The 17417-nt window shown below is 37.3% G+C and overlaps 1 protein-coding gene across 8 annotated transcripts in view; it reads right to left on the reverse strand.

Moving 5' to 3' along the window:
- The window catches only part of TRMT13 (tRNA methyltransferase 13 homolog), a 28243-nt gene that overhangs the window by 9916 nt on the left and 910 nt on the right, over positions 1-17417 (reverse strand). For 7 of the 8 annotated variants that reach the window (XM_073810448.1, XM_019919242.3, XM_019919243.3 and 4 more), the window contains exons 2-8: positions 14070-14116; positions 13916-13982; positions 5629-5691; positions 5384-5453; positions 5121-5227; positions 4604-4771; positions 2789-2861 (exon numbers count right to left, since the gene is read on the reverse strand). In XM_073810448.1, coding sequence (XP_073666549.1) covers positions 2789-2861; positions 4604-4771; positions 5121-5227; positions 5384-5453; positions 5629-5691; positions 13916-13982; positions 14070-14116 — 595 coding nt within the window. The remainder of the gene's footprint in view (positions 1-2788; positions 2862-4603; positions 4772-5120; positions 5228-5383; positions 5454-5628; positions 5692-13915; positions 13983-14069; positions 14117-17417) is intronic. The other variant, XM_019919244.3, reaches the window with a different exon arrangement.

Raw genomic sequence — 17417 nt, forward strand, 5'->3', positions numbered from 1 at the left:
CAGACCTTTACCCTCTAGGCAGGTGATCAGAAGAGTCTTTTCTGGGGAACCTGACCAGCCCAAGAGGAAAGATCATGTTCTAGACAGGTCATTCCAAACTGGAGCTCAGAGTCAACAACTCCACCTGAAGGCTCAGAGCTCTTAGTCCCTCAGTCCTCACTATGAACACACCATCAAAAAGCACAGATGTTTGAGCAGAGCCTCTAAGTTGAAAGAGACAGACCAAAACAAATGGAAAAGAGCAACTTAGTGAAAATACAATATGAAGGGAGGATACTTCTAAAAAAAATCATTAATATCCTCACAAAGATAGTATAATTATGAAAAAAGAACAGGTTACAAAGATAAATTCAGAGAAAAAAAATCTTAGAAATTAAAACTATGACAGAAGAAATTAAGTTGAAGAAATCTGAGAAAGTATACAAAAAAGGCAAAAGATATAGAACAGAGAAGTAAAGTCAAGAAAAGTAGAGAACCATTCCAGGAGGTCTAATAACTAAATCATAAAAGTTCTTCCATTAAGGGAGAAAAGAAAAAATGGAGCAGAGAAAATTATGAAAGAAAGAATGCAAGGAAATTTCCCAGAAATCTGAGAATACTGGAATCTCTCAATCAGGATTTCTCATCCTTGCCATTATTAACTTTCGGCCCCAATAATTCTTTGTTGTCGGGAGCTATACTGTACCTTACAGGATATTTAGCAGGTCTCTGGTTTAGCAGGCTCCCTGGCCTGTATCCACAAGATGCTGGCAGCATGTGCATTCTTAGGACAACGAAAAATGTCTCAGACATTGTCAATGTTCCCTGAGGGCCAAAACTGCTTCTAGTTGAGAATCACTGCTATACACAAAAGAGTCCATCAAGTGCCCAGTACAACAGATAAAAATATAACTACATCAAGACACATCACTGTGAGAATTTACAACACTGAGGACAAAGAAAAGAACCTATAAATCTCTGTAAAGAAAAAAGCAGATGACACACAAGGGATCAGGACTCAGAATGGCACTGAACTTCTGAACAACAATACTAGTGGAGTAATAGTTTCAAAATTCTTAGAAATAGAAATACCCAGACAAATCAAGTGTAAGGGTAAAGTAAAAGATATTTTCAGACAATGCAAGGTCTCAAATTTATCTCTAATCCAATTGTTTCTCAGGAAGCTATAGGAGGAGGTGCTTTCCCCAAAGACAGTAAATCCATAGAGGAAGATATGTGATAAGATGTGGAAAAATAAATCCCAACCTAGGAGAGTGAAGGGAATCCCCAGGATGAAAATGAAGAGAATTTTAAGGTTGACAGTTGTGCTCCAGGAACAGAGGGCACCCAGTCTACGTTGGAATGTATCTGAAGGATCCAGGAGAGAATTTTTCAGGAAGATAGAAACTAACAGAATACTTGGTAAATGTATTAAAACAAATACAAATTTTAAAGTTATACCTTTTTGTTTAAATTGAAGTATAGTTGATTTACAATGTTGTGTTAATTTCTGCTGTACAGCGAAGTGATTCAGTTATACATATGTATATTTTCATATTTTTTTCCATTATGGTTTACCAGGAAATACTGAATATTCCCTGTGCTATACAATAGGACCTTAAAACAAACACATTTTTAAAAGACCAAGTAAACAAAATTTTAAATTAACTATTAACTCAATAAACAAATTTTATTTACTACAGGGGCCAGCTGTGGTTTGCGTCACAGGGCTGAATTTAAATTAGCAGAAGAGGTTGCTGGCATATGTTTGCATTATTTTCATTTTATTTATTTTTTAAAATTTATTTATTTATTTTTGGCTGCATTGGGTCTTCGTTGCTGCGTGCGGGCTTTCTCTAGTTGTGGCAAGCAGGGGCTAGTCTTTGTTGCGGTGTGTGGGCTTCTCATTGTGGTGGTGGCTTCTCTTGTTGCAGAGCACAGGCTCTAGGCACACGGGCTTCAGTACTTGTGGCTTGCGGGCTCTAGAGCACAGGCTCAGTAGTTGTGGCACACGGGCTTAGTTGCTCCGTGGCATGTGGGATCTTCCCGTACCAGGGCTCGAACCTGTGTCCTCTGCATTGGCAGGTGGATTGTTAACCACTGTGCCACCAGGGAAGCCCATATTTTCATTTTAAATAATATGAAAAACTATTTTTTTTTTTTTTTTTGCGGTACGCGGGCCTCTCACTGTTGTGGCCTCTCCCGCTGCGGAGCACAGGCTCCGGATGCGCAGGCTCAGCGGCCATGGCTCACGGGCCCAGCCGCTCCGCGGCATGTGGGATCTTCCCGGACCGGGGCACGAACCCGTGTCCCCTGCATCGGCAGGCGGATTCCCAACCACTGCGCCACCAGGGAAACCCAAAAGGTACAGAAAGGGCATTAAAGAGTATGACTGATGTGTGTGTGTGTGTGTGTGTGTGTGTGTGTGGCAGAGAACTATCTCATTTCTGTAATAGTTTAGCTAAAGTCATGTTAACTATAGGCAGAAGGCTAGTGTATGGTATGAACAGACTCAGTAATTAATTTAAACAGGATAAAGAAGCAACATAAGGACATATTCTCAAAACTTTTAAGCTATTCCCTAGTATGATACTTCATTCCTAGTTGATACTGAAAAACAATTTCTTAAAGTTTCAACCCTAATTCTATTTATATTTACCTAAATGTTAGATATAACATTCTATATTAACAAAGGATTAATCTCTGTTTTCCCTGAAGCAGTGTTCTGTGGGATTGGATTTCTAAGCAACCCTCAGAGTTTGAAATTTCTATGATTTATGGACGAGCAACTGCAAGTTATGCAACTTACTCAAACACAGGTGCTGAATATCAATTTGAAGTCTCTCAAACACTGAATTTTTCTTTCTGTGTTTGCCATCTACCTGCGCAAATAGAACATTATTATAACAATGCCTTTTATGTAAAAAAAGAACAAAAGCTTTATGAAAAAAGATTTCTATTTGTTTTCAAAATTCACAGCAAATAATTTTCCATCTTAGTTTTTAGTGTTTAAAAAGTAGAATTGTTAATTAAAAAAATTTAAGATTGTATATTCTGTGATGAAAACTCCAAAATAACAATATTGTACATCTTTATAAGACTTGAACATTTTATAAATTAATATGTACACATTATTTCCTTTAACTCTAAAAATTCCCAATTCACTGATGAAGGAATTAAGGTTCATAGATAATAAATAGCTCTACTTCAACAGCAAGTTCATTCAAAACTGAACTCATTATTTCTCCCTCCAAACTATTTTTCCCTTTCCTTCTTCTGTATTCCCTATCTGAGGGAAGCACACCACTTAGTCACTTAAGGCACAAAAGGTCACCAGAAGAACTCCTCTTTCACACTTAATGGATAACAAGTCACCAGGTCTCGGGGCTTCCAACATCATAACATTTCTCACACTCTTTCATTCCTCTCTATCTCATTGCAACATCCTTAGCTCTGGCCCATTTCTTACCTGGATTACTGGATAATAATGATCTTATTATTAATCTCTCTAATTCAAGGTTCACACTCTTCTGACACAGCTTCAATGGTACTGCTAGGAGGAACTTTTAAAACCCTTTTCTATTTACTTCACTAATTCTTATATATTCTTTCAATCTCCTCTCAGCTACCACCTCCTCCAGGAAAACTTCAGTGACCCACACTAGACTGAGGCTGGCACTCTATCTTCACACTCCTATAGCATCTGGTACTTATCACTATCATAAGACACTTAGCATACTGAGCCAAGATACTTATAAGTCTGTCCCATTAGATGTAAGCTTCCTGAAGACAAGAATTAAATCTTGTTTCCACTGTACCCCCAGCTTGTAGCAGGATAAAGTCAAACTCCTCCCTTCGCATAAAATATGAGCCCTTCCAGAGTCTAGGCCTCCTCTCCCATCTCATCACTGCTGAACTCTACTTCGCACCATGGACTTCCATCACACAGAAATGTTTCCATGCCTCTCTGCCATTTCGGGCATTTAGTTACACTCTTCTTGCTTCCTAGAATGCTTCTCAAACCCTGTATCTAGCAAATACCCACTTTTCAAGATATAGCTCAAGCACCACCTTTTCTGTGTAGCCATTCACCAGCCCTTCTCTGCAGTAAAACTTGTCACTCCCTCCTTTGAACCTACACTGTACTCTGTATGACCTTTTTTCATATTTTAACCCTTTTCTATAATCATTTATCTGTTTGTCTCTTCTTTCCAATATAAGTAACAGAACATAGGGACGTTGTCTTATTTGACTTTACCCAATATCTATTAAGGTGCTTGTGGTATGCTCAATAAATGTTTACTGAACAAATAGTTGGTAAGTTTCAGATGTAGGTTAGGACTTAAGACTTTTAACTCCTAGCTTGAGCTTGGCTCTTTCCACATAATTTCTTGTCTCTGTAAATATTTTAAGAACTCAGATCAATGAACTATCAAAATTTAGATTAAAAAATTTACCTTCAGTTTAAATCATCAATATAATTAGAATAAAAAGCTATAATCAAATAAACACAAAAAAATTCATTTTCTTTAAGAGGCCTGTTTCTGAGTATCATTTTTTTTTTCCAAACAAGAAAAGTGCAAACAAAGTTTGGTTACCAATAGACTACAATGATTTCACTTACCTTGAATCTTGTGGTCACCTTTTCTACTAGGATGAAGTGAACTTTTTCAGCATCTTTTAAGGCAATATCAACCCAATGAGATAATTTTCCCTTTCCTGCTCCAAACTCAACAAAGCATCTTCTTGGACCAAGTAACTTTAATTTTTCAATGTTACCTAAAATAGAAGCCTGCAAACTTCACGAGATTATTTTATAAACTAGAGCAAAAACATTCGGCTCAAATGGGAAAATAGCAAGATAATTTCTATATAGGGCAGCATGTTCACACTGATAATTTTTGTTTGGCTTTAAAGCTTTTCTCTTGCTTTTAAATATTTAACATGTAATACTCAGAACCATATCCATTCCAAGGATTTTTATATATTTTTATATACATTTTTTGAAATGGGGATTCTGTACCCTGAAAGATAATCTAAACAAAATCTCATTAATAACTATATTTAGAAACAACAGAATGTTAGCTTTGACAAATGAACAAAAAGGCCATTTTTAGTAGAGTTACTATGGCTAAACATACCTGCTGTTTCAGATGTTTGGTTGCAGAATCACCATTTTTAGGGTCATTAAGGGCATCATGCAACGCTGGATGGGACATAATTTGATCTTTAAGTGTAGAGTTCAAACCTGTGCCAAATAAAAGCACAAAAGCTTAAACAACCAAACATGAAACCATAGGGCTCTAAACAATGGTAGTAATATCTCTTAAACCACAGTGGAATTAACTCATATACCACCTGATTATTCTAAAAAAATTTAACTTGCAAATTTAGGCAGACTTACCCTCACTTGCTTTTCTCAGTTTCTTAATTAAGTTTTCCATCTGCTCTTCAGAGAGAAAAGAAATTGGAACCTATATACAAAAATGGGGCGTGAGCTGGTCTGGGAACTAATAAATAACATTGATTCTATAAGAAAATGCACTCTAAATCAAAATAGTTAATTTATTCCAAAAATTGGAACACAGCTTATTTACAGTGTGGAGATGATCATAAATACTTTGTAAAATTAAAAAGTCAAGTACTTACTAATTGTTCAGGTATTTCTGTTTCATCTTTTAAGCCTGCATTAATATCTTGAATAAAGAAGTCCTGAATAAAAACAAAACCAAACCATAACAATACTGTTATTAACGTGACGAGTTCACAAAAATTAAGCTGAAAAACTGATCCGTGCCTTCTTCCAATACTTTGTACCTGCCATCCTCCCTTTCTCCCGTTCATTTATTCATTAAATAATTACTGAGTGACTACTATGGTCCTTAACTTGCTTTAGGTGCTGAGGATTTACCACAGTGGAGAATAGTACAGACAAAAATCTCTGTGTTCACGGATCTTACATTCTAGTGAGGTGGCTATGTGAATAAATATTTATAGTCTGAAGAAATTCATTAGTAATTTTTATTAAAGTTTTTACCTGTCTCCAGCATAGACTGAGGACTGTGTCATTTTTGCTAATGGTTAAAGCAAAAACAAAGACCCAACTACAAATGGCTGTTTATCAGATAGGCAGCAGGGCCAAAAGCAGAGATAAGAAAAAATATTACAATGGTTTAGGTCTGATTTCTTCTATTTTAAAATACTAATTAAAATAGAAATGTCCTGTGATATTATGTTGTTTAAATTAACATAGTGAGATATTTATAGTCCATTTTCAGAGAGAGAGACCCTAGGTAAGGATCTACATTAGCATTGTCCAATAGCACTTTCTGCAACAATGAAAATGTTCTACATTTACCCTGGCCAACTTGGTAGCTATTAGCCTTGAAATACGGCTAGTGTGACTGAGGAACTGGATTTTCAATTTTATTTAATTTCAATTGACTCAAATTTTAATAGTTACATAGCCATAGTTAATGGCTAGTGGCTACCATATTAGACCACGTAGATATAGATGAATGAAATAGCACAATTTTTACAAATTCTGTTTTGAAAGTGAAAACAACTCCTGGGACATTATGCATAGCAATGGGCTTTAGTTACGCAGATAAGAGAAAGGTAACATGTGGATTGTATGCTGCTACCTTTACCTATATGGGTAATAACGGAAACCAGTGATTAAGTGGAACAGGTGAAGAAAGCAGGTATTAGAATATTTTGTTGGATGACTGGCAAAACTATAAGAGAAAATTAACTACAACTATTAGTAAACAAACGAGTGATAAGATTTTACCTGGGTTTCATGTTATACATAGTGGACTAAACACTGTTCTGCATTTCTTTCCTCTTATCTCGTCATCCCACTACTTTTCTCCCCTTCCTTTCCACTGTGTCCCAGCATGCAATGGAATCTGTGCAGGGGTATTCCTTTTTTTTTTTTTTTTTGCCCATGCCACGTGGATTGTGGGATCTTAGTTCCCCAACCAGGGATTGAACCCAGTCCACTGGCCATGAAAGCACGAGTCCTAACCACTGGACCACCAGGAAATTCACAGGGGTATTCCATTTTTAATAAATTCATTTCTTCTCTCAAACTGTTTCCAGAACACGTATTCAACCTGCTTGCTTTAACTAAAGCCTGACACTTAGGTAAGGAAGATAACCTCCATGCATACCTGAAAGTAAAGGCAACATTCTTTCTTCTTACTGAGGGGCTAACTGGGGTAGTCATCACTTTTCTTCTACATGTTTTTTTCTTTCTCTTTTGTTTTAATTGGAGTATAATTGCTTTACAATGTTGTGTTTCTGCCATACAAGGAAGTGAATCAGCTCTATGTATACCTATATCCCCTCCCTCTTGTACCTCCCTCCCACACCCCCCCATCCCACCCATCTAGCTCGTCACAGAGCACCAAGCTGAGTTTCCTGTGCTTTATTAGCATGTTCCCACTAGCTATCTATTTTACGCATGGTAGTGTATGTATGTCAATCCTAATCTCCCAATTCGTCCCACTCTCCCCTTCCTCCCCTGTGTCCACATGTCCATTCTCTACGTCTATGTCTCTATTCCTGCCCTGCAAGTAGGTTCATCTGTACCATTTTTCTAGATTCCACATATATGAGTTAGTATACGATATTTGTTTTTCTCTTTCTGGCTTACTTCATTCTGTATGACAGACTCTAGGTCTGTCCACATCTCTACAAATGACCCACTTTCGTTCCTTTTTATGGCTGAGTAATATTCCGTTGTATATATGTACCACATCTTCTTTATCCATTCACCGTTGGACATTTAGGTTGTTTTCGTGTCCTGGCTATTGTAAATAGTGCTGCAATGAACATTGGGGTGCGTGTGTCCTTTTGAGTTATGGTTTTCTCAGGGTATATGCCCAGTAGTGGGATTGCTGAGTCATACGGTAGTTCTATTTTTAGTTTTTTAAGGAACCTCCATACTGTTCTCCACAGTGGCTGTATCAATTTACATTCCCACCAGCAGTGCAAGAGGGTTCCCTTTTCTCCACACCCTCTCCAGCATTTATTATTTATAGATTTTTTTGATGATGGCCCTTCTGACTAGTGTGAAGTGATACCTCATTGTAGTTTTGATTTGCATTTCTCTAATAATTAGTGATGTTGAGCATCCTTTCATGTGCCCCTTGGCCATCTACATGTCCTCCTTGGAAAGATGTCTATTTAAGTCTTCTGCCCATTTTTTGATTGGGTTGCTTGTTTTTTTGGTATTGAGATCCATGAGCTGCTTATATATTCTGGAGATTAATCTTTTGTCTGTTGCTTCAATTGCAAATATTTTCGCTCATTCTGAGGGTTGTCTTTTTGCCTTGTTTATGGTTTCCTTTGCTGTGAAAAAGCTTTTAAGTTTAATTAGGTCCCATTTGTTTGTTTTTATTTTCATTACTCTAGGAGGTGGATCCAAAAAGATACTGCTGAGATTTATGTCAAAGAGTGTTCTTCCTATGTTTTCCTCTAAGAGTTTTATAGTATCCGGTCTTACATTTAGGCCTTTAATCCATTTGGAGTTTACTTTTGTGTATGGTGCTAGGGAGTGTTCTAATTTCACTCTTTTACATGTAGCTGTCCAGTTTTCCCACCACCACCTATTGAAGAGGCTGTCTTTTCTCCATTGCATGTTCTTGCCTCCTTTGTCATAAATTAGGTGACCATGTGTGTGTGGGTTTATCTCTGGGCTTTCTATCCTGTACCACTGATCTATATTTCTGTTTTTGTGCCAGTACCATACTGTCTTGATTACTGTAGATTTTTGGTATAGTTTGAAGTCAGGGAGCCTGATTCCTCCAGCTCCATTTTCCTTTCTCAAGATTGCTTTGGCTATTCAGGGTCTTTCCATACAAATTGTAAAATTTTTTGTCCTAATTCTGTGAAAAATGCCATTGGTAATTTGATAGGGATTGCACTGAATCTGTAGATTGCTTTGAGTAGTATAGTCATTTTCACAATGTTGATTCTTCCAGTCCAGGAGCATGGTACATCTCTCCATCTGTTTATGTCATCTTTGATTTCTTTCATCAGCGTTTTATAGTTTTCTGAGTACAGGTCTTTCGCCTCCTTACGTAGGTTTATTGCTAGGTATTTTATTCCTTTTGATGAGATGGTAAATGAGATTGTTTCCTTAATTTCTTCTAAGACTGAACCAGGAAGAATTAGAAAATATTAGCAGACCTATCACAAGTAATGAAATTGAAACTGTAATTAAAAATCTTCCAACAAACAGAAGTCCAGAACCAGATGGCTTCACAGGTGAATTCTATCAAACATTTACAGAAGAGCTAACACTTATCCTTCTCAAACCTTTCCAAAAAATTGCAGAGGAAGGAACACTCCCAAATTCATTCTGTGAGGCCACCATCACCCTGATAGCAAAACCAGACAAAGATATCACACAAAAAAGAAAACTACATTGATGAACATAGATGCAAAAATCCTCAACAAAATACTAGCAAACAGAATCCAACAACACATTAAAAGGATCATACACTATGATCAAGTGGGATTTGACCCAGGAATGCAAGAATTCTTCAATATACGCAAATCAATCAATGTGATGCACCATATTAATGAGCTGAAGAATAAAAACCATATGATCATCTCAATAGATACAGAAAAAGCTTTTGACAAAATTCAACACCCATTCATGATAAAAACTCTCCAGAAAGTGGGCACAGAGGGAACCTACCTCAACATAATAAAGGCCATATATGACAAACCCAAAGCAAACATCATTCTCAATGGTGAAAAACTGAAAGCATTTCCACTAAGATCAGGAACAAGACAAGGATGTCCACTCTTGTCGCTCTTATTCAACATAGTTTTGGAAGTCCTAGCCTCAGCAATCAGAGAAGAAAAAGAAATAAAAGGAATACAAATTGGAAAAGAAGAAGTAAAACTGTCACTGTTCGCCGATGACATGATATATACATAGTATACAAAGAAAATCCTAAAGATGCCACCAGAAAACTACTAGAACTAATCAATGAATTTGGTAAGGTTGCAGGATACAAAATAAATGCACAGAAATCTCTGGCATTCCTATGCACTAACAATGAAAGGTCAGAAAGAGAAATTAAGGAAACAATCTTCTACACATCTTTATGTAAAAATATTTTTCTTTTTAAACTTATGCCATCTGTCCTACTAGCTCTCACTTGGGAGGCATCTGGAAATGTATGGGGATATTTTGTTCTCAAAATGACTGAGAGGTGCTATTGGGAGACAATTATCTACAGGTCTCTCAATTTTCTGTAAGTCTTATAAGCAAAGGCACTGACCCCCCTCTATTCTAGACTATCTTTGCAAGGACATTTGTATACCAATCAATCTTGGAAGACAGAAGTAGTGTCTCCTTCTAGAGCAGTGGCAGGCCTGCTTATTGTACAATACAATAAAGAAATGTCTACTTATGGAACAAAGGTGAGGCAGGTTTCCTTACTGCTCATTTAAAAAGATGTATTTCCTAAGCTTGGCCTTCTTCAGCTATGACACAAGCTGTGCACAAACATGTGCAGCATCCACCAAGACCACTTCAACTTCAGGGCACTTAGGGATCAAAGGGAGTTGATGCAGACAAGAAGCTCACATTGCTTGCTGTGCAGCGAGTAATAAAGCCCTTTGTCTCTGACCCAGGAGTCTCATATCTTCTTCCAGCATCCACAATCCTATGGTAGGCTAACTTGTTAGCTTGAAAATAAGATTAAATTTCAAATCCTTCATACTTCTTGACAAGGGCCTTTGTCATCTTCCACTCAGAAGCCAGGAATTCTAAAAACAGGGATGCTCTAAAGTGCACAGGATAGGACTGTCCCACTCGAAATGCCAAAAGCCCCCACTGAGAAACAGTGGGCTGTTAAACATCTTCTAATTCTCCCAGCAGTTGTCAACTATCAATCTGTTGGTCATTATCCAATATTCATTAAGAACTTTGACACCAAGCTGTTCTTTCCACTAAGTTCAGCCAATCTGACTATGTTTTCAAGCCATCCAACAAACAGCTCTGTTTGACCTTTTAAATTCTAATGACCTTTGCTCCACTTTGGCAAACTACTTTCAGGGGGCCTCTAGATTCTGGTGTTACTATGAACCATTTAACCTCTGAAACCTTAAACTTCATTAGCCCATTCTTTGACTATAACTTTGTACTATGTTAGTACAAAGTACAGTGATTCTCTTGTTCCTAATCATATTCTTTCACCTTTTAAAGAGTTTCACCTTTTAAAGAGTCTATTTTTTCTCAGCTAATTTCTGGCTTCCCTTTCATGCCACCCAGTCTGGACACTCAGTACCACTGTTATCATTATCTTTCACAATCTGGTTCTCTGTCAAACCCACCCTTACAAAACCGAATGCCTGCATTAATATGACGTTTTTTGGGGGTTTTTTTGTCTTTTTTTTTTGCGGTACGCGGGCCTCTCACTGTTGTGGCCTCTCCCGTTGTGGAGCACAGGCTTCGGACGCGCAGACTCAGCAGCCATGGCTCACGGGCCTAGCCGCTCCGCGGCATGTGGGATCTTCCCGGACCAGGGCACGAACCCATGTCCCCTGCGTCGGCAGGCAGACTCGCAACCACTGCGCCACCAGGAAAGCCCTAATATGACTTTTAACTCCCAATAGTTTGAAAGTTAAAACTGCTGAACACTGCTGAAGCAAAGCTCCTCAGTCATTTGGACTGGTGCCAGTTCAAATTCAGTATCTCCATCAGTCTGACTCTCAAAGATGCCTAGCAATTATTCTGCATAACTCTAATTCTAAACTTTTACCTCTCTCCTCAAATCTCCTACTATACCATCACCTCCCTTAATCACCTTATCTCTTACTTCAGCAAGGAAGTGTAGCTATCAAATGACATCTTTCTCAATTAACCTCCTGTCAGCTCAAATTTACCTGAACTGATATCCATCTTATACTACTTCCCATCTACGTAAGTGGAAGAGCTATTTCTTCCCTTCGATCTCTATTTTGTACCCTATTTCTGCCTGCTTCCTGGGGAGCCTCACACTAACAGTGATGCCCTCTTCTATTTCCAACTTCTTCTTCTCTACTGGCTCATTACTCTAAGCATACAAATAAAACTCTTTTCTCCCATTTTATCTATCTATCTATCTATCATTTATTTAAATTCATTTTTTGGCCACACCGCGCGGCACATGGTATCTTAGTTACCTGACCAGGGATCGAACCCGTGCCCCCTGTATTAGAAGCGTGGAGTCTTAACCACTGGACTGCCAGGGAAGTCCCTCCCATTTTAAAACACAATCCTTCTGTCCTACCTTCCTCTCTGACTGCTATTCTACCTCTCAAGTTCCATTCATAGACTAGTTTCTTAAAAGAATAGTTGACACTTAAGATTTCTACTGCCTTGTCTTCCATTTACTCATGTATCATTTCAGTCTGATTTCTGCCCACTCCACTCTATTTAACATGCATTTTGCTAAACTCTTTGATCTTTAACAACTGCCATATAGCCAACCCAACGGATTCTTTTCTGTCCCTACCTTACTTGACTCCACTGTGATGCTAGACATAGCTGATCACTCGTTTCTTTTAGGTGTCAGTGTCACCTAGAGCTCTGTCCTTGGTCTCATGCTCTAATTCCTGTCTACCTCTCATCTTCTATTCAGCTCTCCCCTTGTATTTCATACTTGTCATGTGAGTTACCCATGTTTTCTTCCTTGTCTGGATGACTCTCCTTTGACCTTTAGGTCTCATCTTATGACATTCCTTCAGAAAAGCCTCCTTGACTCCTTTCCCATCTCTCTAAACCCCTATGTCCTCTCCCAAAAGGGTTAGGCTCTTCTCCTTTATTCTTCCATAGCACTCTGTACTTAATCTATTTTAACACATATAATATTGTATTTTCTATCCCTTCCACTAGATTTTCATGTTATTTTAAGCAGGGTGCTTGGTACAATGTCTGGCGTAAGTGCTCAATTAATATCTATTGAATAAACAAGTCCCCCAACTTCCCCCCAGTTCTAACTAATCTCTTACCCTGGGTAACTTAAAAATCCAAAGCTTCACCTATGATCTGTATGTATTTGACTTCTGAATCTTTATTACTCGCCCAACCCCTCTACTGAGTTTCGGACTCACATATCCAACTCCGAATTTCCAATCAGTCAACAACTTTTATTGATTCTGCTACCTAAATAATTCTTGCATTTATCTATATTCTTTCCATCCTCTTTAATTCAGTCTCTTATCATGTCCTACCTGGATTGCAGCAATGCCCCCCTCACTAGACCTTCTGATTGCAAGCCATCCTCCCACATTGCTCTAAGAGATAAATCTGACCCCACCATTTCCTCACTTGCAATCTTTCAATGGTTCCCTGTATCTTCTAGAATAAGTACAAGTTCCTTGAAAACCTCAAGTGGTTTCTCAATTTCTGCCTCTGCACATATAGTTCTTTCCACTTAGAAAGATTCTTCTTTCTTTTCTTTGCCAAATCAAGACTTAGCTCAAGTGTTATTCCCTCTGGGAAGCCTTTCTTGACCCCTTGGATTTAATTTTAATGCAAGTATGTGCTCTTATCACATGTGTACTTACTTCTTTCATTGAACTTATTAAATAATGCCCATTATTTACAAGTTACTTACCAGTCTCAAGTAATTTCCATGAAGGCTGGGATCATATTTTATTGAAATGAATTTAGTAGGCACTAAGTAAATATTTTTGAATAACTAAACTGTGGAATTATTCTCTGAATACCACTCTTCTTGCATAAAATTCTGTTATCTCAATTAGGAGTCTAAGTGGATTCACAATCTGATGTCTTATATACACTCAAATGTATTTGCCATATTTAAGCCTCCTTGTTAAAAATTCACATTTGTAATCTACTAAGTATATATAAACATTACATACCACACATTTCACCATTCAGTTTTACTGATCAAACACTTACAGGTTTTGGCTTCTCTCTTGAGTTACATTTTTTCAAATGTTTTGCTAGTTGATCTTCATATACTGTGCTAAATTTAAAGAGAAAATTATTTAAAATAAGACTGTGATAATCACTGTTTCCAGCACAGAAAAACCCTTCTCTGACCCATACTTACTGTTTTGGATCTAAAGGACACAGGATTCTTTTCCGAGCATTTTCTTCCTAATTAAAAAAAAAAAAAAGGCATATTTATTTGAATAAAATATCAAGATACTAGATACAACTTCAGTGTAATCATAAGCTTATGCTATCCCAAAACAAGGTAAGGAAACCTTACAAGGACATTAACAAAACACTGGCAAAATCAGGTCATAGAGTTTAACAACAAAAATCTCCAGTGTCATGTGATATCACCTCATACCTGTCAGAATGGCTATCATCAAAAAGAACACAAATAACAAATGTTGACAAGCATGTGGAGAAAAGGGAACCCTCCTACACTGTTGGTGGGAATGTAAATTGGTGCAGCGGAAAACAGTAGGGAGGAATGTCAAAAAACTAAAAACAGAACTACCTCATGACCCAGCAATTCCATTTCTGGGTACAGATCCAAAAAAACCAAAAACACTAATTCGAAAAGATACATGTACCCCAATGTTCAAGGCAGCATTATTTACAATTGCCAAGATATGGAAGCAACCTAAGTGTCCATCAACAGATGAATAGATCAAGATGTGGTATATATATATACATATATATACACAAACACACACACACACACACACACACACACACACACACACATATACACACAGTGGAATACTATTCAGCCATAAAAAGAATGGACTTTTGCCATTTGCAACAAAATGGATAGACTTGGAGGGTTTTATAGTAAGTGAAATAAGTCAGACAGGGAAGACAAATACTGTAGGATATCACTTATATGTGGAATCTAAAAAAATACAACAAACTGGTTAATATAACAAAAAAAGAAACAGACTTACAGATATAGAGAACAAACTAGTAGTTACCGGGGGGAGAGGGAAGGGGGAAGGGGCAGTACAGGGGTAGAGGATTAAGAGGTACAAACTGCTACGTATAAAATAAATAAGCTACAAAGATATATTGTACAACACAGGGAATATAGCCAATATTTTATAATCATTATAAATGGAGTATAACCTTTAAAAATTGTGAATCACTGTATTGTACACCTGTAACATATAACACTGTACATCAACTACACTTCAATTAAAAAAACACCTTTGGTGTAGCTCGTTTATGTATATCTGAGCAAATAATGCTTTGGACAACCAGGGTCTATAGCTTCAAACACGTTATAGAAAAGGCCTACATATGGAATTTTGAATCTATGACAGCACTGACTATAATATACACTATTTTAGGTATTACTAAGAAAGGAAAAATGTTGCCAATTTAAATTATAACATGTCATTGATTTTAAGAAGCATTCGAATTTCAGAGATGTTAAAATGTGAAAAAAAAAGTAAAAAAAAAGTATCTCAGAAACAAAGAAAGACAGATCTTCCTCAACTTATGATGGAATTACAACCTGATAAACCCATCATAAGTTGACATATCTTAAGTCAATAATGCATTTAATACACCTAGCCTACTGAACATCGTAGCATAGCCTAGTCTACCTTAAATGTGATCAGAACACTTATATTAGACTACAGTTGGGCAAAATCATCTAACAGCCTATTTCATAATAAAGTGTTGAATATCTCATGTAATTTATTGAATACTGTACTGAAAGTGAAAAACAGATGGTTGTATGGGTACAGAATGGTAGTAAGCATATTACTTGTTTACCCTCATGATAACGTGGCTGACTTGAAGCCCTGGCTCCCTGCCACTGCCCAGCAGTGCATATCGCTAGCCCCGGAAAAGATGAAAATTCAAAATTCAAAGTACACTCTCTACTGAATGCCTACCGCTTTTCCAACATCATAAATCCAAAAAAATCATAAGTCGAACCATTCATTGTAAGTTGGGGACTGTCTATATGGTATTTTAACCATTTGGTATGTGGCCTTACTCTACTAGCTTTGCAACTTTTTAGTATAGAAGAGTTACATCCTGTTCGTTTCTAAGTTACACGGATTTAACTACATATACTCAGGAAAAAAAAAAGGAATTAATAGTGTTGGCAAGTCTACCCAACACTGACATGAATCTGTATATAACAGGATAGCATAACAGTTAAAACCAAAGGTCAGCCAGACTACCTAGGTATGACTCCCAGTTCTATCTATCAGGCTCCTAACTATCAGCTCCTAACTCTACAATCTGAGGTAGTCTTACTGCCTCATCTGAAAGATGAGAATAATATATCTTACCTCCTAAGGGTTGTAAAAATTAAGTGAGCTAATAGGTTAAAAAAACAAAACAAAACTGCTTAGCATGGTGCTGTTCATACAGTAAATGCTAAGTGTTCACGATTAGCATTAACAATTCCTTTTTCAGTTTATTTCAGTTCTGGTCTGCCTCCCAGCATATTCATGAAACTATGTACACAGAATTTCATGAACATGCTAAGAGACTTTTCAGTATCTTTTGAAAATATAGTACATTATTCTTCCCTATTTGCTGACTTGAAAGTCTAACCTCCATGAAAGAGAAGACTCTATACTAACCTCCCAAAGCTTAACGATAGAGTAGGGGAGAAAAGCACTTTTAACATTTATTATTTGGGTTTACAAACAGGGCTTCTCAACCTTGGCACTACTGATATTTCAGGTTGGATAATTCTTTTTCGTCCTGTCCATTGTAGGATGTTTAGCAGAATCTCTGGCCTCTCTTCACTAGAAGCAAGAAACACTCTTCAGTTGTGACAACCAATATGTCTTCAAACATTGTCTGGGGGTGCTAAATCAGCCCCATTTAAGAACCACTGGGTAAAACTGAGTACAAGTGATCTCAGCCATATATGACACTTAAGAAAAAAAAAAAGACGGAAACAATACATCCAATTATAACATAAATTACAGATTCAGTAGGATGCCCAAAATTGAAAACCAAATCATAGTCATGGAAACTGTTTCCACTTAGTGTTTTGCAGTCTTTTTTCAAGGGATTAATAACATGATGTCATTCCTCTCCAGGAATATGGATCACCCTGTAAGGATCTATTCATATTCTACCACTGTCACCGTCTGCAGTCACCTCTGGGTGTCTGATTAAGGTGAAGTGTAAGGCCTTAGAGTGAGAACAAAATCCTCCTCCTATCAGAAAGTTCATTTTTCAATCAGGGGATGTTTGCTGGTGCTCTCAAAACCAGCCAATACAACAGAGAGTGTACTTCAAAGAGTTCCCATAAATCACAGGTCACTCACATTCCAAAACAAGAATAAGCTTGTTTCAGTACACTTCACCCTAGGCAAATATTAGCCAAATCAAAATATGAACTAGAGCTATAGCTATGAGGGACAGTAGGAGATGAAGGGGTTCTGGGGTTATCTGTACTGGATATTGCCTAGAAGGATAAACCATCTAACAA

Source organism: Tursiops truncatus, chromosome 1, assembly GCF_011762595.2.
Source record: "Tursiops truncatus isolate mTurTru1 chromosome 1, mTurTru1.mat.Y, whole genome shotgun sequence".
NCBI lineage: Eukaryota > Metazoa > Chordata > Mammalia > Artiodactyla > Delphinidae > Tursiops > Tursiops truncatus.